At 37.0% G+C, this 24,149-nt stretch overlaps 1 protein-coding gene across 3 annotated transcripts in view; it reads right to left on the reverse strand.

The window, feature by feature from the left end:
• Nucleotides 1-24,149, reverse strand: part of LOC128640138 (prominin-1-A) — a 161,285-nt gene that overhangs the window by 119,900 nt on the left and 17,236 nt on the right. For 2 of the 3 annotated variants that reach the window (XM_053692493.1, XM_053692492.1), the window contains exon 2: nucleotides 19,568-19,930. In XM_053692493.1, coding sequence (XP_053548468.1) covers nucleotides 19,568-19,697 — 130 coding nt within the window. In that variant the 5' untranslated portion in view covers nucleotides 19,698-19,930. Of the gene's footprint in view, nucleotides 1-19,567; nucleotides 20,055-24,149 lie in introns of those variants that run through there. The other variant, XM_053692491.1, reaches the window with a different exon arrangement.

The following is a 24,149-nucleotide window of genomic DNA, read 5'->3' on the forward strand; positions in this document are numbered from 1 at the left end:
TGCTTACCTGATAATTTCCTTTTCTTCTGATAGAAAGAGTCCACAGCTGAATTCATTACTTTTGGGAAATAAGAACCTGGCCACCAGGAGGAGGCAAAGACAAGCCTGCCAAAGGCTTAAATACTTCTCCCACTCCCCTCATCCCCAGTCATTCTGCCGAGGAACAAAGAACAGTAGAAGAAATATCAGGGTGAAAGGTGCCAGAAGAATATAAGGACGCACCCCCCTAAAATTACGGATGGGGAGCTGTGGACTCTTTCCATCAGAAGAAAAGGAAATTATCAGGTAAGCATCATTTATGTTTTTCTTCTTAAATGGAAAGAGTCCACAACTGCATTCATTACTTTTGGGAAACCTATACCCAAGCTATAGAGGACACTGAATGCCAAGATGGGAGGGTACAATAGGTGGCCCATACTGAAGGCACCAGGCCTGAAACTCTACCCAATAACAAAAACCTTGCTTTGTCCGAAGCCGAGAAAATTTTAAGAGGAAAATCCCCAAGGACACTGACTCGCAGTTAGTCCAGAAGCCACACTAGAGACCGTAAACGGACTCGACTGAGCCAACAGTCCTCCAGGAGACACCGTCGCCCAACAAACGGTCCCCCACCGCTCATCTCCACAAATGAAGGAGACACCAGCCAAAACCCCCAAGGGAGCAACGGCAAAGGAGAACCAAGGAAACCGAAAGGTCCCCTAATACAAAAAGAACACCTCCACGAGTGAGCCCAGCTCACAGAGACCCAAAGGGGCCCAAACAGGGCAAGGAGGCCACGCCTATACCAAGGGAAACCCGGGATAAGACCGGGCACAGAGACATAACAGGCGTCTCTCCAATGTCCTGCAAGCAAGGAATGCAACTGAAGAGGCAAAGTCCTCCCAGTGTCTGACCATAGAATACCAAAGCATTCGACCATGAAAAAGTGTGTAATACAGCCAGGTGAAAAAAAACACCAAGTTTGAGAACACAGAGGCCAAAACAGGATGACACAGAGGGTACTTGCGAGGAAGAAGAAGCAGTCAGGCAAGCAACCCCCAAACAGGGGCACGTTCCATGCAACCAAAGTCGCCAAACCTACACACAGGTCCCTAAGAAGGGGAACACAAAACTTCAATCAAGAACCCCCGAGAAGGAGAGTATACCCTCAGAACCCAAAGAGTAAACCTTCTCATCAATGTAGCAAGTTGAAAGGAAAATCTATATCCTAGCAGACAAAGCTAACAGGATAGACTCAACAAAGCTCACTCATCCAGAGGAAACTGCGACCCAAACACAGTTCCTTAGATTGCTCGGCCATCCTGACCTGCAGACCCACACCCAGCTGGACCAACCCAGTCTCAGGGATCCAAGATAGGGGAACAAAAGAATCCCGAAACAGGTACAGGAATGAGCGTAAGGATAGCACAGCCATCCCCACGGAGTACAAGTACAACCCGACTCTGAAAACAGACAACAAGGTCATAGACCTAAGGATCTATCAAATAAAGGCCCAACAAGTCTGCATGGAGCCAGCAAGACCCCAGGGGGAACCAATCCCACCTTTCCGCCCCCCATCCAGGAGGAGCCCCAAGCAAGGACTTTATCTCCATAGGGAGGAGAATATCCCCTAAAGAAAAGGAATGATGACGGAAGGGCAATAACTGTCAAGGCCCAAAGACACCGGCTAATGGGAAGAGAAATTCCCAACACGGATGTCCTAGAAGAGGACCCCCTACAAGTAGCCTGCCGAGCAGAGGCACAGCCAACCCATTCGCCTGCAGAGCAGGGAATCCATGGGAACACTGGCAAGCTGAACAGGGGAATGCAACCCTAAGGCGCATCAGAAATTGGACATCCAACGTCAGCAGCTGGGTATGAACCAACCACCCTTGAGACTCAAGCCACACGGTTAACCATGGGCTACTCTGACAAAGAGTAAAAAATACCCCGAAAACCTGACCAATCATGACCAGGTTAGGTAGATGGAGCAAGGACAGAGCCCAAGTTCACACTACCGTGGAACACCCCGACCAGCCCTGAGATCCAAGATTCCAAAACCACCCAAGACTGGGTCATGAAAAAGGCCAAGCGAAGCTTCAGCAACTGGAAGCCTCAGGGAGAAAAACAGGTCCGGGCTCCTATAAGTTCAAGGCAAACCTTGCCCTAGAACTAAACACCCCATATGGCCAAAAAGCCAGACACAAGGGTATGGGAGCATATCCAGAAATTCCAGATAGCAAAAGAACTCGAAGTACCCGACCAAAGGAAGGAACCACCCCTAGTTAAAGTCCAACGCTCCAAGGAGCAAAGCTAGAAGTCGTATGAAGATACCTCGCAAAGCCTCAGGACAACCAAGGGATACCTCGAGGTAAAAAAATCCTACTAGCAGGACTAGTCTCCCCATCACCTCCGCACAAGCAGAGGACACAAGGAAGAGAAAGGCACTAAGCCCCAGCTCCGGAAAACCCTGAGCTAAACAAAGTCCCCGCAGGGAACAACCATTATGCGTAAACACAGATCCCTAAAAGGAGATTCACTCACACAGAGACAATGGAAGAAGACTCAAAGGTCTCTATAACTCAGACAAACAGTACACATCAAAGAGTAAGAGCTGCATCTAGATACACTATAAACAGCTTACGCGAACACCTGCAAGGTGTCAAGAGCTGCAACTGGTTTGAAACTGCAAACCTTCCGCATGCTAGACAGCTATCCTGTACAAGCTGTTAGATCAAGCCCAAAAGGACAAATCCAGAGACCTAAAAATGAAGGCCAAACTGCTCAATTGCGGTAAGGGGCATTAAGCCCTCCAACCCTCCACCACATGGGGGAGGAAACTCTAAGTTCTGATGAAATCAGATGTCAGCGGAAAACTCCCCTGCCCGGTAATCTATGACTGAAGGCAATAAGGACAAACAATCCTTCCCACCTCACGGACCCACAGGTCCTCTCGAATGCTTAGTTGAATCATGGAAAACTATGATAACCTGAGCACTCGGCGCTTCTACCAAACCAGCCGAGCAGAACAGCCGCAAGACAGAACGAACCCGACAGGACCAGCCTGCACCTAGGGTCCCAACCGGCAAGCTGCATAAATTATCCCTTATAGGGGTAAAAACAGAAAACAGACAAATTAAACATAGGACTAACATGTCCAAAACAACTTCTTAAGAAGTAATAAAGAGTATCAATCCCAGAAGGTTCCGGAAGGAAACAAAAACAAATAAAAGACATCCCATCGGATATAAATAAAATATAAGGCAACCCGGAGGTTAACGCCCAAAAAGACACAGGCCTACCCGCAGGATCAGCCAAACGGAGCCCTATCTTACAAAACTGGGAAAGATCTCAAATAAATGACAATCAGGAGATTACTTCATCCCCACATGTCTAATGAGGTGCACCATTCGAATTATCAGACTGAAAATCCTCGTATCGGGTAATGATAGGGTCATTCAATAACTAAAAAACATGTCTGAGCAACATGCGAAGGTGCGCAATCCTGTAACAAAAGGCACAACACTCAGGGACAATTACACTCGCGGGGAACTGTAGAGGCCCTCCCCAAGGCGGAAGGCCCGGGACAATAGGGCACGAGCACATTCTCAAATAAACGTCTGGACTCTGCAGACGAACAATCGCCAACATTATGTGGAATAGAAAACGTGCTGCAACCTCCGGGGGGGTGGTGAACACACCACCCCACATGGAGGAATCATAAACTGGGTTACCCGCATGTGTAGAAGTATGATTTGGTAGGGAACTCGCCTCTCGGAGGACAGGACCCCCAGAGGCGGATGGCTCAGCAGTCCCTTGATTCCGCGAGCCAGAGGAACCAGGCACTCTGAAATGGCATACGGAACAAAACTGGTTGACAGGTGTCAACGAGGCCACTCCGGATTCATCACTGGACACAGAATCTGAAATCCAAATAGTCGCAGTATCAGAATCCTCTGTAACTGAATCTGAAATTAACAGTCTCAGCATCAGAATCCTCCATAGCTGGATAGAGGATATTTAAATATGGACTAAAGTAGTAAAAACAAAAACAGCACCTGACACCCCCTATGGCTGGGGCACTCACCACCTCCTATGACCAGACCCCTGCGGACTAGAATATTTCCTTCATCACACGGTCGGGAATGTGGAAATGGAAAAACATAACCACGCACGAAGACAAGGTAAACCATACAGCCAAAAAAAAGCGTGCCCAACCAAAAGGCTGTGTCACTTCCAAAGGCCTCAATGTTCCAAACCACGAGCCCAGTAAACATCACACATAAGCAGGTTGAATCACATAAACATGATTATAAACCCCCCTTGTTCAATAACCCCCCGCAGGAGACATTAACCCTCGATTCCAAGATATAATAAGGGTCTCAATCAGTGCCTTTTAGTAAGTTAGACCCGCAAGGTGGTAGCCTCTCGGGAAAACATTCACATTACAGTACATTGATGAATAAAGTAAAATTAAACAATCTTACCGGAATCTACGCCATGGAACAGGAACACGGCCTTTCAAGTGTGACGGATAGTAGCATCGCCTCCGCCATGGACTTGAGAGAAGAAAGCAGGCAGCGAACCGAAGTTAGACAACGCTGATTGCTTGAGGGGCTGTTAATATAAGTCGGGATGGTTTCGCAGAAAGAAACTCCCTGCATCTCCGGACTCTAGCCCTCACTGAGAGACTGACAGGACTACTTAAAACTCCTGTCCCATGCCGAAGAGTACTACCCTCCATAAGAGACAAAAACTAAAAATAAAAATTCTGACACTTCTCTGCCAACCTCCTGGGACGAAAAGCAAAGAATGACTGCGGGATGAGAAGAGTGAGAGGAGTATTTAAGCCTTTGGCTAGGGTGTCTTTGCCTCCTCCTGGTGGCCAGGTTCTTATTTCCCAAAAGTAATGAATGCAGCTGTGGATTATTTCCATTTAAGAAGAAAAGCATAATAGGAGCAACAGAAGCCAGATCAGAAAAGATACAGTAGGAGTCAATTCCACCATCCTTTTGAGATGATTGCAGCACCTTTCTTACAGGGGAGAAGGTGTTGAGGCCTGCAGGCATGTATGGCTGTTGCTCATGCTGTATTATCAACCATTTTATCTATGCACGCCAAATACCTCTACCTGCTTAAAGGGATTGGTTATGCAAAACAGGGGAATAGGTATTAAAGGGATTATCTATCTTTTTAAACTATAAAAATTAGAGTAGACCAGTGCTTGACAAATTTTTATAGTTTAATAGATAATCCCTTTAATACCTATTCCCCCTGTTTTGCATAAACAACACACGGTTATATTAATATACTGTTTACCTTTGTGATTACTTTATATCTAAGCCTCTGCAGACTGCCCCCATATCTCAGTTTCTTTGACAGACTTGCATTATAGGTAATCAGTGCTGACTCATAAAGTGAGCATGTTATCTTTATGCCACAAAGTAACTAGCGCTCTCTAGCTGTGAAAAACTGTCAAAATACCCTGTACGACACGGCCCTCCTGGGCCTCTCTCTGTCGCGATCTCGCTAAAACTAGCAAGATCTCGCTATTTCTGCACGCCCCACGAGTGGGACCATGCAGAAATAGACGGGCAGCGGTGGTGCAGATCGTTGGTGGATAGGAGAGTAAGGAGGGAGGCGGGTGGGCAGCCCATCGCTAGAGGTGCGCGGGAGGTGGGCGGGACTGCTACGGAAAAAAAAAACATTTAGAGCGGAAGGAGGGAGCTGTTTGAGAGGGTTCAGGGGGTGGGATGTGTCAAGTGGGAGAGTAATCTATACACTAAAGCTAAAAATTAACTCTACAAGCTACTTAATTAACCCCTTCACTGCTGGGCATAATACAAGTGCGGTGCGCAGCTGCAATTAGCGGCCTTCTAATTACCAAAAACCAATGTGTCTGCTATTTCTGAACAAAAGGGATCCCAGAGAAGCATTTATAACTATTTGTGCCATGATTGCACAGTCTGTTTGTAAATAATTTCAGTAAGAAACCTAAAGTTTGTGAAAAAGTTAACTATCTTTTTTTTTATTTGATCGCATTTGGCGGTTAAATGCTGGCATGAAATGTACCAAATTTGCCTAGATCAATACTTTGGGTTGTCTACTAAAAAAAAAAAATATATAGATTTTTTATATGTAAATATAAAAAAGGCTCGATTTCTGTTTAAATATAGTGATGGCAAAAATGCTTAAAATGCTCTGATCTTTTGCAGAAGTTTTTGTCTGAAAAATTGGATTTTATGTCCCTTAAATTATACCTGGTTAAACTTTAGAATAAACATTTCAGTTACTCGCTTCCTTATTAAAGCTTCACATTTTTTCCATTGCCCTGACCTAGCAACATTCTACACAGCATTTGTTTGATAGGTACAGGAGTTTGTTAATGTTTCTTACTGATAGGTAACAAAAAAGGAGACAAAATAAACAATAACCAACAAGCCTTTCAAGAGATTTATCCATGGACTGCAGATCAATGCACGTTTTTCTAACAAAATTGGTTTAAAATTATTTAACGTGTATTTTGTATACAGCTCTACTGTAATGAGGTGTTTAATTGATGATGTATGCAATGCATATAATAACTAATTTCCTTCTTTTCCATAGAGTCGATTCATTCAAAAGCTGTATTACAGTTTAAACAGTCTCCTTATTGGAATACCATTGAGAAAATTTGTCTTAATTCATAATAAATAGTGATGCACCGAAATGGAAATTCTTGACCGAAACTGAACCCAGAAATCCAGGATGAACTTGGCCGAAAGCTACTTTTTTTATTATTATTTTAAAATATTTTTTTGACTTTTTTTTTTTTGCATAATTAGACTATTTACTGAACGAATCGGAATTAAAAAAAAACCTGTAAGCCAATAAAATAAAATAACCACACTTTTATTGAAAGTAACATACTAAAATGGACAAAAAAATATCTTAAAACATGCAATATATGCTACACAATAATTTTACCAAGATAAAAAAAAAAAAAAAAAAAATATGCAATTTTTGGCCAAAATGTTTCTGAAACCGAAATTTCGGTGCATCCCTACTTAAAACAATATTAAATATCTGTTATTTTCCCCCCTCTCTTCTTTCCTCATTCCCTCCTACACATTAGGCACTTAACTGAGTAACTCATCATTATGTATGGCCCGAAGGAACACTGTATACTAATATTCAAACTACCGAGCTATGGGTCTCTCCTTATATTTTTGAGTATTGTTATTGTTAACACTATTATTTGTTGTTAAGATTATCTACTGTTATAGATAATAATGTTAATAGAAAGGAAAAAAAAGAAAATATTAGAGCGCTATAATGGACTTATGATGTAACCAACTTATGCATACTTTGAAAATTGTAACTTAGTCATGATTTGACTTTGAGACAACATTATGTCCTCATTATGTTGTACTTTTTCTTCTGATTATATTTCAATAAAGCTCTTTAAAAAAAAAAAAACAATATTAAATATCAATATACTGTATTATTCTTTGTTTAGTTCCGTGTAACAGAACCAGATTTAACAGGTTGTTTTTTTTTTGTTTTTACCAATTTTCCAAATAAAGTATAGTCCTAGAAAACTATTATTATATGCAAAACAGTAAGTCAAGTAATAAGCTCAAACAGCAGCTCTAGGCTAGCATTAAATTTAAAATACGCTACAGTCCCCGTGCTTGACAAATCTGTTTAAAAATTAGGAGCCAGTAAGAATATTTAGGAGCCAGGCATATTTTTAGGAGTCAGACATATTTTTAGGAGCCAGACAGTGGGATCTGTATATAGATATATGGAGAATAACCAAAAAAGTTAGGAGCCAGGGTTAAAATTCTAGGAGCCAGTGGCTCCCAGGCTCCTGGGTTTGTCGAGACCTGCGCTACACAATTTATGAAAATAACAGGCAAAAAAACCCCCGAAAAACTAAATAATCAAAAATGACATTTTCTGACAAAATGTTTCTGCGGCCAAAATTTCGGTGCATGCCTAATAATGAAACCAATACAGTGAAATTGGAGGGCTTTTTTTCTTGCCATAAATTGGTTAGTTAGACATCTTAAAATTAGCAATCACTCAAAACAGGCAGGAATATTTTATTTCAGGGGCAAATTAATTTTTTTTTTTTATTTTTTATGATGTGTATAGAAAATCCAAACTAGACTTTACGCTATGGAAAATCTGCTATAGTCACAGAATTCTCAGTGATGATGGGCCGAGAATCTGTTTAAAATAAAGAGTAGCTGAATTCTCAATGTTTAAAATGTAATTTTGTCCTTGAACATAAACTGCATTTCTCTGTTGTCTTTGCAATAAAACTCTGTGATCGTGTCAACTTAACTAAACAGTGAAGTAATAATAAATTTTACCTCCTAATGTTTTACTTCCTAACGTTTATATGTAAAGTTTACAATGAACAAGTCAAACAGTAACAGTGTGACGTGTAAAAAGTATAGCAACTCTTCCTAATCATTTACAGAATACATTTACAGTTTTGTTTCCATTCTTCCTTAAAGGGACATGAAACCCACATTTTTTCTTTCATGATTTAGAAAGAGCATGTCATTTTAAACAACTTTCTAATTCACTTCTATTATCTAATTTGCTTCATTCTCTTGATATCACTTGCTGAAAAGCATATCTAGATATGCTCAGTAGCTGCTTATTGGTTGCTGCACATAGAGGCCTCGTGTGATTGGCTCAGACATGTGCATTGCTATTTCTTCAACAAAGGATATCTAAAGAATTGAGCAAATTAGATAATAGAAGTAAATTGGAAAGTAGTTTTAAATTACACGCCCTATCTGAATCATGAAAGTTTAATTTTCACTAGATTGTCCCTTTAAAGTGAATGTCAATTTTGATGCTAAAATGCCCGGTTTTTAAAAATTCTATTAAAAACAAGGGCCCTTTGATTCATCAAAATTTACATTTCACTCTTGTTGTAAAAAACAAAACAAAAAAAACCCCAAAAAAAAACAAACAAAAACTTACCTTTTAATCTTGACAGCCGCTCCAGCTTCCTCCACCCGTTGCAAAGCCTCTTCCTGGGTCTAAAATTAGGAATCCGGCTTCCTCCAATAACGGCATTGAATCAGACACTGATTCCCCCGGGGGGGAACCTGTGATTGTAGGATGACCTATCCATCATTTCTGACATCAGAAATGGCTTGCAACGACCGGAGGAAGCTGGAGCTGCTGTGAAGATTAAAAGGTAAGTTTTTTTTTCACAACAGGAGTGAAATGTAAATTTTGATGAATTAAAGTGCCCCTGTTTTTAATAAAAATTTTAAAAACCGGGCACTTTAGCATCAAAATTGACATTCACTTTTAAAAAAAAAAAACTAGGGCTGCAACTAACTATTATTTTCATAATCGATTAATCGGCCGATTATTTTTTCGATTAATCGACTAATCGGATAAAAAATAAATAAATATTTTTTTTTCCTAGATTTAAAATAAAATCCACATACTGAGTGTTATAAATATAAACTTCAGACTAAAACTTTTCATTAACACAACTGTTGGTCCAATTTTGTAAGCATCAGAACAAATTTTTATAATTAAGAAAAACAAAACCACAAAATGTTTGAAAAGAGGTAGAACTAGTAATAGGTAAACTATCACTGTTTATTACATGCTGTTATTCACTCTTTCAGAAACTTTGCATTGAAATGCAAAACTGTCAACATGTCCATATACTCCTGGCTGAGTCCGGCTCTCTTTTTTGCAAGCTATTTTGCCGGCAGCAGAGAAGAGGCGCTCGGTTGGTGTTGAGGTGCCTGAGATGCATAAATAGGGTTTTGCCAATTTCACCAAGGTGTGCTATTTTATCTTTGTTAGCTCTCCACCAATGCAAGGGGCCTCTCAACAAAGTAAACCTGGACTTCATCTTAACATAAAAATATCAATAATATCTATATGCAGTGGTAAATAACCATCTATAAGGTTAGGGGGGAAAATATCTAGTCCACTCTTAAAATAACAGATATATGCTTACAGAGGTTGAATTTGGTACATATTCCAATTAATTAAAAATAGAAAAGAAAAAAAAGGCAAAAGGGCTATAGACTATACATCAGTAAAAGGACAAAGCCTTACACATTTATCTATAGAGTACATATATCAGCAATAGCAAGCGATCCGCTAAAAATTGTACAAACAGGTAATAGTGACATCAATTCATATAACAAATGCCATCAATTTAAGGCTAGGTGTAAATAACAAGCTCAGCACTATATCATGCAAAGCACAGTCCCAAATCATCTAATTTTATATAAACAATACAAATGATGACTGCTATTTTAATTCTGGGTTGCATATAAGACAGGAGTTGCAAACTTAAAAAGAAACTTATAGTGTCCATAAAAAGTGAAAAGTAAACGTCTGTAGACGTCCTTTAGACTAAGGGCATAACCATAAAACACAATACCAAGTGCAGGAGCTCATCTGAGTGAAGCAGCTGGTGCTGTGCACAAACCAACTAATTGCACACCAACTAATCGATTATGAGATTCGTTGACAACTATTTTCATAATCGATTATTATCGATAATGCCGATTAGTTGTTGCAGCTCTAAAAAAAAACTATTCTAAAATGACTAGATGCAAGAGGTTAATCAAAATAAGCAGAACTAATATGTATTTAAAGTGATGGTAAACTTTACGTAGTTTTAAAGACAATGCAATCTATTGTAACATAATATGTAGTTTAGGTGGCTTACTGCCTTGGTATGTAACTTAAAGGGACAGTCGACACGAAAATTGTTTTTTTTTTTTTTAAATTCTTTTTATTAGTCAGGAACAAATACAACAGGTACAATCAAAAACAATCAGATGCAGGTTATTGGAAGATACAAGATACAATATAAACAAGTACATCAAGATGATACAGGTTCCGGAGCAAGACATGATGAAGTGCGCTAACAAAGTTTTATTCTATGATGAATGGTGAGTCGTACATCCGAGAGTGAATCAGATAGACTTAGTGCATCTGAATAGGAGTCTTTTGTAATCACAGGTTAAGGTCCGTCATATCTGCCCTGATTTTGCAAAATTTTCTTTTTTTAAAACATCTAAACAGTGCATAACAATATGTAACATATAACAACATGCTAACGGATTACTCCGAAATTACTCTTCTTGGATGGAGGGGCATGGGAGGAGGGATGAGGGCGGAGGATGGAGAGAGAGAGGAGAGGAGAGAAAAAAAATAAAAAAAATTAGAAAAGCATAATTTCCGTTGGGAGGGTCGCGCCGTTGGCACGCTCATTAGGGGGGTCAGGTTGCACCAATGATGCATCACCACCCTCATCAACATTGAGAGAGGGCAATATTTCGGAGTGTAAGAATGGTTTTAGGATTTGGTCTTTTAAATCCCTGTGTAGGGTATTTATAAACGGGCACCATTTTTTCCAAAACGGCCTTAGTCTACGCATCGTATCCAAGCGTGCATCATATTGCTCTATGTATAGCTGTCTGATTAGTAAACGTTTAAACTGAGCTATAGTTGGGGGGAGTTTGGAGGTCCATCTAGACAAGATGCACTTCCTTGCCAGCAACATGCATAATGTTAGTATCTGATGTAGTCGTTTATGTGCGTCGCCCCACTTAAAGAGGTAAATCTCTGCTGTTTTTATCTCTATTTCTATATGAAACGTGGTTTTAACCCAGTATTGCATATGACCCCAGAAGCGTCTGGTAATCGGGCAGGCGACACGAAAATTGTTATTGTTTAAAAAGATAGATAATGCCTTTACTACCCATTCCCCAGCTTTGCACAACCAACAATGTTATAATAAATATACTTTATAACATTTAAAGTTCTAAATTTCTGTCTGTTTCTAAGCCACTACAGACAGCCTCTTATCACATGCTTTTTTATTAGCTTTTTACAACAGGGGAGTGCTAGTTCATGTGAGCCATACAGAAAGCATTGTGCTCACGCCCCGTGGCTTGTGTCAGACATGCACTAATTGGCTAAAATGCAAGTCAATAGATAATTTTTAAAAAGTCATGTGATCAGGGGCTGTCAGAAGATGCTTAGATACAAAGTAATCACAGAGGTAAAAAGTATATTATTAGAACTGTGTTGGTTTTGCGAAACTGGGGAATGGGTAATAAAGAGATTATCTATCTTTTTAAACAATAAACATTCTGGGAGTAGACTGTCCCTTTAAACATGTTATGGGGATTTTAATGTCATGTGGTGGAAATGAGGTCACAGTAAACGCACATACAGTGAGAGGTAATATTTAATGGATGTTATCAGTGTTTAGCAAAATGTTTAATTAGGAGAGAAGCCAATAAGACCTATTGGTCTTAAAACACACAATGCTGTATGAACTAAAGCAAACTAGTTACAATACTGTATGTGTATTTATAAATGTATAAAACGTGTATTAGAACAGATTAAAAACGGAGGAGAAATATGGAATTGTATTGTATTGTAAGGTAAAAACAAGGGAAATAAATTATCCTGTGATAATGATGAAAGGTGCCATTTCTACGAGCAGTTTATGGGACCCTTTTTTCTTTAACATATTCTTACATTCATTTTAATATACACATAAAAATCTTGAAGGTTATTTGGTATTGATAATATTTTTATGTTATTTTTTTACTGTGTTATAAACAAAATAGCAGCTAAATGATATGACCAATATAGCGTATAGATAATCCAAAAGAGGAAGGAAGGACAAATTAGGTGGGGGGGGGGGGGAGCCTTTTTATGGCCATCAAATTTAACCCGATGGTATGACTGAGTGTATCTGCCCAGTGTCTAGAAAGAACAATGACACATTTCCCCTGTATGTATCTTATTGTATGGTTTCTCCGTTGTACTTTTATCCTTGTACCCATGGGCAACGCTGCGGAATCTGTTGACGCTTTATAAATAAAGAATAATATTAATTCTTTTTCATTTTTTTTTTTTGATTGATAATCTTCAATAAGATTTTTAAAAGAAGTAGGTTTATAAAAAGTGAAGGCAACTTATTTCTGATAAACCACCCCCTGGAAGGAATGTAAGGAATCTTGGAACTTGATGCTGATCGCAATTGAATATAAACAGATGCTAATATGTAGGAGGGCAGGCAGAGCTGGTACTAGGTTGAACTGAAATACACAAATACAATTTTAAACAACTTTCAAATGTACTTATATTTTCAAATTTGCTTCATTCTCTTGGTATTCTTTGCTGAAGCAGCAGCAATATACCACTGGGAGCCAGCGGAACACATCTGGTGAGCCAATAAACAAAAGTCATGTATATATGTAGCCACCAATCTGCAGCTAGCTCCCAGTAGCACATTGCTGCTACTGAGCCTACCTAGGTATGCTTTTCAACAAAGAATACCAAGAGAATGAAGGAAGCTAGATAAAAGAATCGTAACAGTTTAGGTTTTTTTTGGTGTGTTTTTAATGAAACATCTGAATGTGTGCAGCTTTATTAATACACTTTTTACCTCTGTGATTACCTTGTATCTAAGGCACTGCAGACTGCCCGCTTTTCCCAGTTCTTTTGACAGACTTGCATTTTAGCTAATCAGTGCTGACGCATATATAGCTCCACGGGAGTGAGCACAATGGTATTTATGGCACACATGAACTAGCACGGTCTAGCTGTGGAAAACTGTCAAAATCCCCTGACATAAGAGGCAGCCTTCAAGGGCTTAGAAATTAGCATCAGTCTACCTAGGTTTTGCTTTTAACAAAGAATACAAAGAGAACAAAGCATATTTAATGATAAAAGTAAATTGGAAAGTTGTTTAAAACTGCATGTCCTATATGAATCATGAAAGTTTAATTCTGACTTGACTGTCCCTTAAAAGGATACTACATTCAAATGTTTTCTTTAATGATTCAGATAGAGCATGCAATATTAAGCAACTATCTAATTTACTCCTATGATGATTTTTTCTTTGTTCTCTTGCTATCTTTATTTAAAAAGCAGGAATGTAAATCTTAGGAGACGGCCCATTTTTGGTAATTAAGTTATAGAGAATCTTCAGTACAACTTATGAATTAAACTCCCTCTAAAATATCACTAACATTCTGGATCTGTTTTTATAAAGGGTTAAGTTTGCCATCACTTTAAGTCAAACTTGTTAAATTTCTTTCTCTAAAACATGCTCGCCCCCCCCCCCCCGTACTCTCAAATACCCTAAAGAATTATAAAAAAAAAAAAATCAGGTGTGGCCTGAGAACCCCATATGCAAAGCAATACCTTGGCACAGGAACATACAGTGCCACTGCACAAGCGATAACTTGTTCCAGGAGGTAAAAAGCACATAACCAAATTCCTGTTGACACAAGCGTCAGATGTACAGTACCGCAAATATGGGGGGGGGGAAAAAAAAAAAAAAAAAAACTACAAAAGAAGCCAAACCAGCCAACCTTAAAGGGACATTAAACACTTTGAGATGGTAATATAAAATGATAAATTGTATATATAAAACAACTCTGCAATATACTTTCATTATTTATTTTGTCCTCTTTGCCTGTAATTCCATTCTGAAATTGTGAGCTTTTCAGTTCCTGTTAGAAATGGAAGTGCAGAACACTGTTAAATCCAGCACAACCATTGGCTGCACACTCTAGTGACCTATGTATAACTGTCACTAATTGGCCACAGCAGAGAAGTTAACACAAGTTACAACATGGCAGCTCCCAGTGTTTTATAGACACTAAAACTTTACACTTATTTTGTCACTTTTTAAACAACTAATGAAACTTTAAAAAATACATCTACATGTTAGTCATGGACTAATCTTTTCTTTGAATGCATCATTCTATCTAGCATGTATTTAGTGTTTAATGTCCCTTTAACACCCTACATTAAAAAGGGACAGAATTTTTTCTTTGTTGCATCAAGAAAAGGAATTTTAAAACGTGTAAGTTTTATTGAAAAGCAGGCATTACTGTACTGGGAGGGCACTGGGAGTTCTAGTTATCAACCAACCAATAAGCAATCAGCACTTAAAAGTGACATGGATGTCACAATAGAGCCCTTTTTGTTTTACTTATGCATTATTCAGTACATTTAAAATTCTTACAAATTGTAAAAGCATTTAAAACATGTTACTATTCTAAATTATACAGTTTTGCACCTCTGGGGACACACCCCTTGAAAATCTCTTGACTGTTATCTAACTTCCTTTGCTGTGGCCAATTAGGAACCAATATAAATACGCTCCTCCAAAAATCAACCAATTCCTGTGCAGCACTCAGGGTTCAGAATTCCACATAATGCACTCCAGCCTCTCTTGGATAGAGTGGAAACACTACTATATTCACAGTTAAAGTGAATGTCAACTTTCATGATAAAGTGCCCGGTTTTTAAAGTGAAGGTCAAGTCTGGCTTAGTCGCTAACAGGTTTATACTGTTCATGTAAAATAAGGTTGATGTTCATTCATCAAAATCTTGACAAATCATCAGAACATTTTATTTTTCACCTTCTAAATCGCCTCCGTGTCAGTTCTATTGTCCGCCCGCCATATTGCCGCCAATGATTGACAGTTTTTCAGGATGTGATATCCAATCCCTTTTCCCACCCCGGGGCGTCCAGCCCCTTTTTACCAACGTCATTACTAACTTCTGCGCATGCGTCAAATCACGGCGAGCGTCATCAACATCATGCTCGTGCATGAGACGCGCATGCGTATCCTGCTCTATCATTCTTTTTGATACATTGAATCACTCACTCCGATCCATCGCAATAGAGGAAAGGAAGGAAAATATACTGTCGGGTGTAATACTAATAACGGGTAAATGTTATGGCACGCAACAGATTGCTAAATATCACTTTCGCCAACATATGTTATATGAAACATTCTGTAATTCCACACTTATTGTTTTTACAATCAGCTTATATACACCTAATGCAAATTTATTTACGGAACAACAGTTATTTTTTAGACAATAATTTATATATACAAAATAACACTTGAAATTTTAACGCATGGGCGATTGCGGGTAACATACGCCTGCGCATTTTCAATCTGCTGTTGTGCACGAGCTTGAAAGTGACGTAGTGAGCTTGTGGGACCTCTCGCTACGTCACTAGTGCCGAATAAGGAAATGTGGTAGAGGAGGAGTAAATATATGAAACGGAGGTATAATTATATATATATATATATATATATATATATATATATAGATATATATATATATATATATATATATATATATATATATATATATATATATATATATATATATATATATATATAGATATAGATATAGATATCTCTTTTATTACAAAATGAATAACTTTTTTGAAAAATAATGTTAGCGACTTTAATACTTATATGTTCATGTTTAAATGGGTGAAGTGCATTTGCTTAAAATTGACCTTCACTTTAAAAAAAAAATAAAAAAAAAATATTAAAAACAGGGGCACTTTCATTTATGAAATTTACATTGCAGCAGATTTTACAAATACCTTCTCCTGAAACGCCGAATCGCCGATCCTACACCTGCAGGTTCTCTGTACTTCGTCAGCAATGACGAAACCGGCTCTCTCCAATCACGGCTTCCTCCCCAGGAGCGTTCATCTGGTAATGCCACGCTGTGATTGGAGGAAGCCGGTTTCGTCATTGCTGTGTAAATACAGCAGGAAGAAGCAGGTGGGGAGGGGGGTGAAACCGGCGTTCCGCATTTTTAGGAGAAGTTAAGTATTTGTAAAATCCGGTGCAATGTAAACTTTGATGAATGAAAGTGCCCCTGTCTTTAATAGTTTTTTTTTAAAAAAAACAGGCACTTTATCATGAAAGTTGACAATCACTTTAAAGAGATATGAAACCCAAAAAAATTATTTTGAGATTCAGATGGAGCATACAATTTTAAAAAAAAAAATCAGATTTATTTCATTTATCAAATCTAATTTGTTCCCATTGTATTTTTTGTGGAAGAAATGCCTATGTAGGTGTCTGGAGCACTAAATGGCAGGAAATAGTGCATGATCCTAAGCTTACATCCCTGATTTTCAACAAAAAATACCAAGAGAACGAAGAAAATTTGAATGTAGTTTAAAATTGCATGCTCTATCTGAACCATGAAAGAAAATGTTGGGTTTTTTTTAAACTACAACAAAAGCAGGCAAAATAAATTATGAAAGTATAATTAAATATTATGGATAATTCAATTTTAAGTTTCATGTCCCTTTAAAACTAATCTATAAAATGGTCTTGGGTGTATACAAATGTTGAGAACTATAGCATGATATTTATATGCAGACGCTCAAACAATCAGTGTTTCTGCATTTCAATAACCTTATTTCCACAGGTACTGGAGAAATAGGGATATATTAAACTTTTAATATAATATTTTTAAAAATTAGCAGTCATACAGATTAAATGTATTGGTGTCCAGGCTTCTTAAAGGGACAGTCTACACAAAAAATTGTTATTGTTTAAAAAGATAGATAATGCCTTTACTACCAATTCCCCAGCTTTGCAAAACCAGCATTGTTAGATTAATATACTTTATAAATGTTTGCCTGTTTCAAACACTCTATTGACAGCCTCTTAAATCACATGATTTTGTATTTGCTTTTCACAACAGAAGACTGATAGTTCATATGGGCCATTATAGATGACAATGTGTTCACGCCCGGGAATTTATTTAAAGTGAATGTCAATTTTGATGATAAAGTACACGGTTTTTAAAAATTTGATTAAAAACAGGGACACTTTAATTCATCAAAATTTACATTTCACTCCTGTTGAGAAAAAAAAAAAAAAAAAAAACAACTTACTTTTTAACTTTCACAGCAGCTCAAGGTATCTCCGCCCGTCGCAAAGCCTCTTCCTGGATCCAAAATGAGGAATTTGGCTTACTCCAATCACAGCATTGAATAAGACAATGATTCCCCAGGGGGGGGGAAGCCGTGATTGGAGGATGACCTATCCATCATCATTTCAGACATCAGAAATGGCTTGCAATGAGCGGAGGAAGCTGGAGCTGCTGTGAAGATTAAAAGGTAAGTTTTTTTTCTCAACAGGAGTGAAATGTAAATTTTGATGAATTAAAGTGCCCCTGTTTTTAATCGAATTTTTAAAAACCGGGCACTTTAGCATCAAAATTTACATTTACTTTAAGAGTTAGTACAACACAGTACTAATTGAAAAGCAATAGATAAGAAATAGTCACAGTTATGTGATCATTGGGCTGTTAGAAGTGGCTTAGATACAAGGTAATCACAGAGGTAAAAAGTATATTAATATAACTGTGTTGGTTATGCAAAACTGGGGAATGGGTAATAAAGGGATTATCTATCTTTTAAAAGAATAAAAATTCTATTGTAGACTGTTCCTTTAACTCACAGAAAGGATTTAATATGTATGTTCAAAGCCACTAAGCTACAATGTTATAATACTGTATAAGACATTTTTACAATTAAAAACAAAAAGTAATAATTCAGGAAGAATCTGTGTATAGTTTAGCTTCCCAAATTCAGAAGGTACCACATCCAGCTGGGGGGGGGGGGAAGAACCATGGATAGGTTCCCAGCGATATTGGAACAGAGCTTTGTGGATATTGGAACAGTAAAAATGTAACATGTTTAGGTAAATGTGGAGTTGATCGCTCTGTTCCACCCCCCCACCCACCCCCGGTGGGATGTGGTACCTTCTGAATTTGGGATGCTAAACTACCCCTTTACCCAGATATGTTTTGACTTATGTTCAAGTGGATTCTAATCTTATATTGATGAGACCATGCTAAGGTTCATGTTCATTCCCAAGGAAGTACCAGCAGCTACGATTTATGTCAGATGTAATCAACAGCAAACAGAAGCAACAGGAAATAAATATTGCACACAAATTATAATACCACTTTCAGCTTTCAACATGCCCTGGTATTTCTTCATTACATATGTATGATAAAGTAATGAGTTATATTATCAGGAATATTACAGTCAGAACTGAAGTTAATCTCAGTTTTGATTTGAAGCATATTTCTAATCCATAAATTTCTACTACACACTATCCCTAAACTAGAACCAGCATATACTAGAAGCAGGTGTGCACTTCAAAAAGGCTTCCATCTCAAGCAATACAAATGATTATAGAGGAAAATTGGAAACTTTTTTTAATGTTAGACGCTGTCTGAATCACAAAAGAGATTTTTTTGGGCTTTATATCCCTTTAAAAGTGAATTTAACCCCAAATGTGTCTAATATTAAAGCATGAAAGAGAAAATGCATGCTTATAAATCTGTTTGATACTAAAGGATGTAATCTCATTGGCCAATGAGGACACATCCTTCAGTTCTATTCTAGTATCTCCCATCCACATGCTTGAAAACAAAATTATTTTAATTAGGGCAGAAATAAAAAAAAAAAAGTTTAAAAACATTGTCTGACACTGAAAATATCTGTACAAATACAAAATAATTTCCCTTTTTAAATTATAATCAGTGGCTCACTCTTCTCTTGTGCTTAATACTGCAAATAAAAAGATGCCAGTCTCAATATATTCAATAAGAATCGGTACACACAAAACTCCACTACCACATTCATTTGCAATCCAGGAAACAATAGAAGGTATTAAATATGTGAAGAAAGTAATATAGACAGACAGACAGATTTGCTTACCAGGAGGGAAAGGATTTGGCTGCACAAGATTGAGATACGAGTGCACTAAATCATTGTAAGTATTCACAGCTCCACTCTCAGGGGCAGAAGTCGGTTTGTAAACTGGACTTGTTATATTTGGGAGATCCATGGTTATGCTGTTTGCCAATCTTCTGGTTAAGAGAATTATCCAAATGGAAAGAACAAAACTGAGCTGGTGAGTTATTAATTTGCAGGCTGTTTATCTCGTGTGCTCAGTAATACAGTGGTTACACAGCCATGGGAAATGCCCTGCTGTGTTTAGGAGTCTGTCCTGCAGTTTCAATCTTTACTTGTTCTGTTCTATCACTTTTCTGGGGTCTTAGAAAAGGTAACAACAACCTCCTGCAGAGAAATAAAGAAGAGAGAGTAAACAGCAAATATGTTAACTGGATGAAACAATAAATCCATTTGTTTTCTCTGCCAATCAGCTCTTGCTGCTCACTGTTAAACTAAGAACACCTCCTGTGTATAAAGGAGTGGCTTCCAGCTCAACGTTTTCCTACAAAACACATACATGCTGTGTGTTCATTACTGGAACTGAATCCGTTTCTGGTTTAACAAGATAGAGAGTCTGACATGGTCCTCCTGTTAACCCTTCTAGTTTTTACCATCCCCCCAGCATTCCAGTGGCTTCTTCTCGTGTTTTTGTGATCCAAGGTCACAAAATACATACTAGCTTTGTTTTGTATGCTGTTAACGTGTTAGGTACTTTGATACCTTAAAGGGACATTAGCCATAATGGGAAAATATTCGAGAGTTGTAGAGTAATGTTTATTGCAGCTGTAAGGTCATTTTAAGGGAAAAAAGTGTGTATATATACAGTAAGTATCATGTTTTTCAAATACATTGAAAAGAAAAAAATATATTCCAGCTATTACATTTAACGTTTTATCTGTATCCATCTACCTCAGCATATGCAGGTAAGCCTTTTTTTCCCAGAAGTAAATGCTTCTACTAGACATGTGACATGGCCTAATGTATGATATTACTGATAGTGCACTATTAACCAATCAAATGATGCAATATATTTTTACATTTGTCAGTTTTTATTAAAGGGACACTGAACCCAATTTTATTTCTTTCGTGATTCAGAGCATAAAATTTTAAGCAACTTTCTCATTTACTCCTATTATCAAATTTTCTTCATTTTCTTTGTATCTTTATTTTAAATTACTAGAATGTAAGTTTAGATGCTGGCCCATTTTTGGTGAACAACCTTGTTCTTGCCGATTGGTGGATAAATTTATCCACCAATTGAAAAGTGCTGTCCACAGGTCTGAACCAAAAAAAAAAAAGCTTAGATGCCTTATTTTTCAAATAAAGATAGCAAGAGAACAAAGACAAATTCATAATAGGCCTAAATTATAAAGTTGCTTAAAATTGCTTGCTCTATCAGAATCACAAAATAAAAAAATTGTGTTCAGTGTCCCTTTAAGTATACAGATTTTGATATTTGTGTTGTTATCCTTTTATTGGAAGGTCGTCTAGTTGCCCCATGTATGAAAAAAGGCACAACTTGCAATGTTCAAAGAAGCACTGGCTTTTATCACTGAAAATAACTTCAAATACATTAAAAAATAAAGTTAAAATCCTTAAACTTCTGTTGCATAAAACTGAAAAAAAATGTTGCATGTAACGATTTTAAAATGACTAATAAATTGCTGTATTTCAATTACATTAATTCACCTTATAAAATATTTTCACAGATCACATGTTTGTAACTGCTTAATTGCCAAGTTATTTTTTAGAAAGATAAATAAAAAAAAGCACAATGCAGTACACCTAGGTTGTAACAATATTTTATTTAGGTAATAATGCATGATATTTAGTACTTTTCTGACTTCATACATTCTGTGTAGGTAGATTAGAGGGTCCATGTCTTATTTTGTACTAGTAGTCACCTCCCACACAGAAAGTCAGGCTCGGGCCGTGATGTTGATTTATTGTTAGTCAAAGTTCAGGTGATATAAATTTACATTCCATTCCCCAATACCTTTCCATCTGAGCAGGCTGTACACTGGGATAGTGTCCTGTCCTTGCAAATATATATATAATACTTTTTTTTTTTTTTTAATTGATGTTGCTGTACTGCAAAAAAAAAAAAAAATCATGCTTATACCACTGTTCACCAATAGAGTTATGAGAGTCTCTTTTATCAGCCAGGGAATGTTTATCCCATGGACATATTTTTTTTTCCATGTAATGTCCCTTTAAGCTGGTGATACGCAACACATTGCAGCGTAATATCATTATAGTAAATATTCAGCTATGAGCCTATACTAACTACTCCTCTACCTATCCCTACGTGCAACACAATGTATGTAACTTAAAAACTCCTAACCACATAAAATCATCTATTTAAGAGGCGCACGCCCTGTTATAGCTGTGTATGTTCCTTCTACTGTGCAAATAGAATATATTTAACCTGCTAAATGATTGCTCTTTTAATATTTTTGTTTTCATTAGAATATTTTGTTTTGGATAAGAAGAATTTAACAATTTTTAATCCCACCCTGTAAGAACTGTCTCTCAGTTGAAACATTTGAACATCCCAAGTCTAGCTGTTAATTACCACCAAGAGAGAGTTAATTAGATACATGTTGTATAATTTACCCATGAAGGCCCTGTCAGAGGAACAAATATATCCTAAAAAACTGCAGGCAGTGGTTGCACCTAGGCAAACAAGCTCCTAGGGCTCATATTTGTATATAACAAGCACAACATTGAGGAACTGACATAACTATAATATATCATCCTATAAACCAGTGCCCACTGTCTACAGAAAGTGCAGAATACTTTAGCTCACTTTTATTTATATTTGTTTTAATTTATAATAATTACATTTTTCATTTTTGTAACTTTTTGTAGAAATCTGTGCAACACTATATATAATACAATTTTACATTTGAGGTTTGTTTTACAAAGGAAAATTGCCTGGTATTTTAGGGAAAAATAAATAAATAAAATATATATCTCTCGATCTATCTATCTATCTATATTTCCATACGTTATTTTTTGTTAATGACACAACAGTTCTGGAAAGGTTTCATTTATGGTGGACACCATACCACAGAACAAGCTATTATAGCCACATCAGATCCCAATTCAGTGCTTTTTCTTTTCTTATTATTATTTTTATATAATGTATTATGACAAAACAAATACTAGTTTTAGTGAAGGAAGTAAAATAAAAAAAACCTGCCAGCTCTCAAAATATGAAATCCTGTTTCCAAGAAAATGCGGCAGACGTAAATAATCAGTAACCTAAATGAACTGTACAGTGAACTTTTTAAACAATATTAATCTTCAGTTTTGATCAGACATTTTTGTGCACAAAAATAGTTTCCAATGTAAAACAAATTTTCCTATGTGCTCAGATTATTTTATTTTTCCAGCTAGGATGTGACTTTTTTTTTTTTGCTTTCCCCTCCTAAGATTTAAAAAATATATAAAAAAAAAAATCATCAAAGTCCACAATACCTTTTTTAAAAAATGTAAAAGGGACATCAAACATTATTTTATTTAAAATAAATATTATAGATCAATTAAATCACAATTTCTTATAAATAGTTTGGATCCATCAGAAAAAAATGATTTATTAAAGCGATACTAAACCCAATTTTTTTTTCTTTCATGATTCAAATAGAGCATGATGTAATTTTAAAGGGACAGTAAACACCAGATCTTTTGTTGTTTAAAAAGATAGATAATCCCTTTATTACCCATTCCCCAGTTTTGCATAGCAAACACAGTTCTAATAATACACGTTTTACCTCTGTAATTATATGTATGTACCTAGCGCAGGTATATACACCTAATGCTCACTTCACTAGATCTCCTAGTAGACCTAATGGATATCAGTTTGTGAAGTAAGTGAAGAGAGCGCTAAATTGGCTTAGGTGCATGTGTAAAGTAATACAAATTTATTAAACACAGTGGTTATAAAACACAAATGAAAGTGATAACATAATGAGATCTGATATTACCTGAAGCTCAACCCATTGTAATAGGCTGTGGTTTCAAAGCACAAAACCAGCTACTTCATACACACAAATAAACCCGAAAATGCAATTTCTCAAATATTTTATACTCTGCAGCTGGTATAACAAGTCATTTAAAATACATTTATGGGAAAACAATTTTACAGTGTACTGTCCCTTTAAAATAAAAAATAAAAAAATGTGCATGAGTGCATTTCAATTTACAATGGAAGTCTAAAAACTGCAGCTTGTATTAGCAAAAATGCTTCTAGTAAAAGCTATTACCTAGGTTGTTCTTGCTGTTTGGTGGATAAATTCAACAACCAATAAACAAGTGCTGTCAAGAGTCCTCAACAACAAAAAAATGTTCTCTTCTGCTGGCTGTGTTTACTTAGGCTTGTCAATAGCATATGCGCCAGTATCAAAACTTTCAGTATAGGTTGGGAAACCACAAGCTAAATCAGCTATTTCAAATGCTGAAATATGAGTAAAGGAGCTACTTGCCACCAATTTAATACACTATAGCAGGTAAAAAGGACCATTGAGAATAATTTAAAGGGGAGAAAGTTTTTGGGTGAACT

This window comes from Bombina bombina, chromosome 9 (genome assembly GCF_027579735.1).
Source record: "Bombina bombina isolate aBomBom1 chromosome 9, aBomBom1.pri, whole genome shotgun sequence".
In the NCBI taxonomy this organism is placed as follows: Eukaryota; Metazoa; Chordata; class Amphibia; order Anura; family Bombinatoridae; genus Bombina; species Bombina bombina.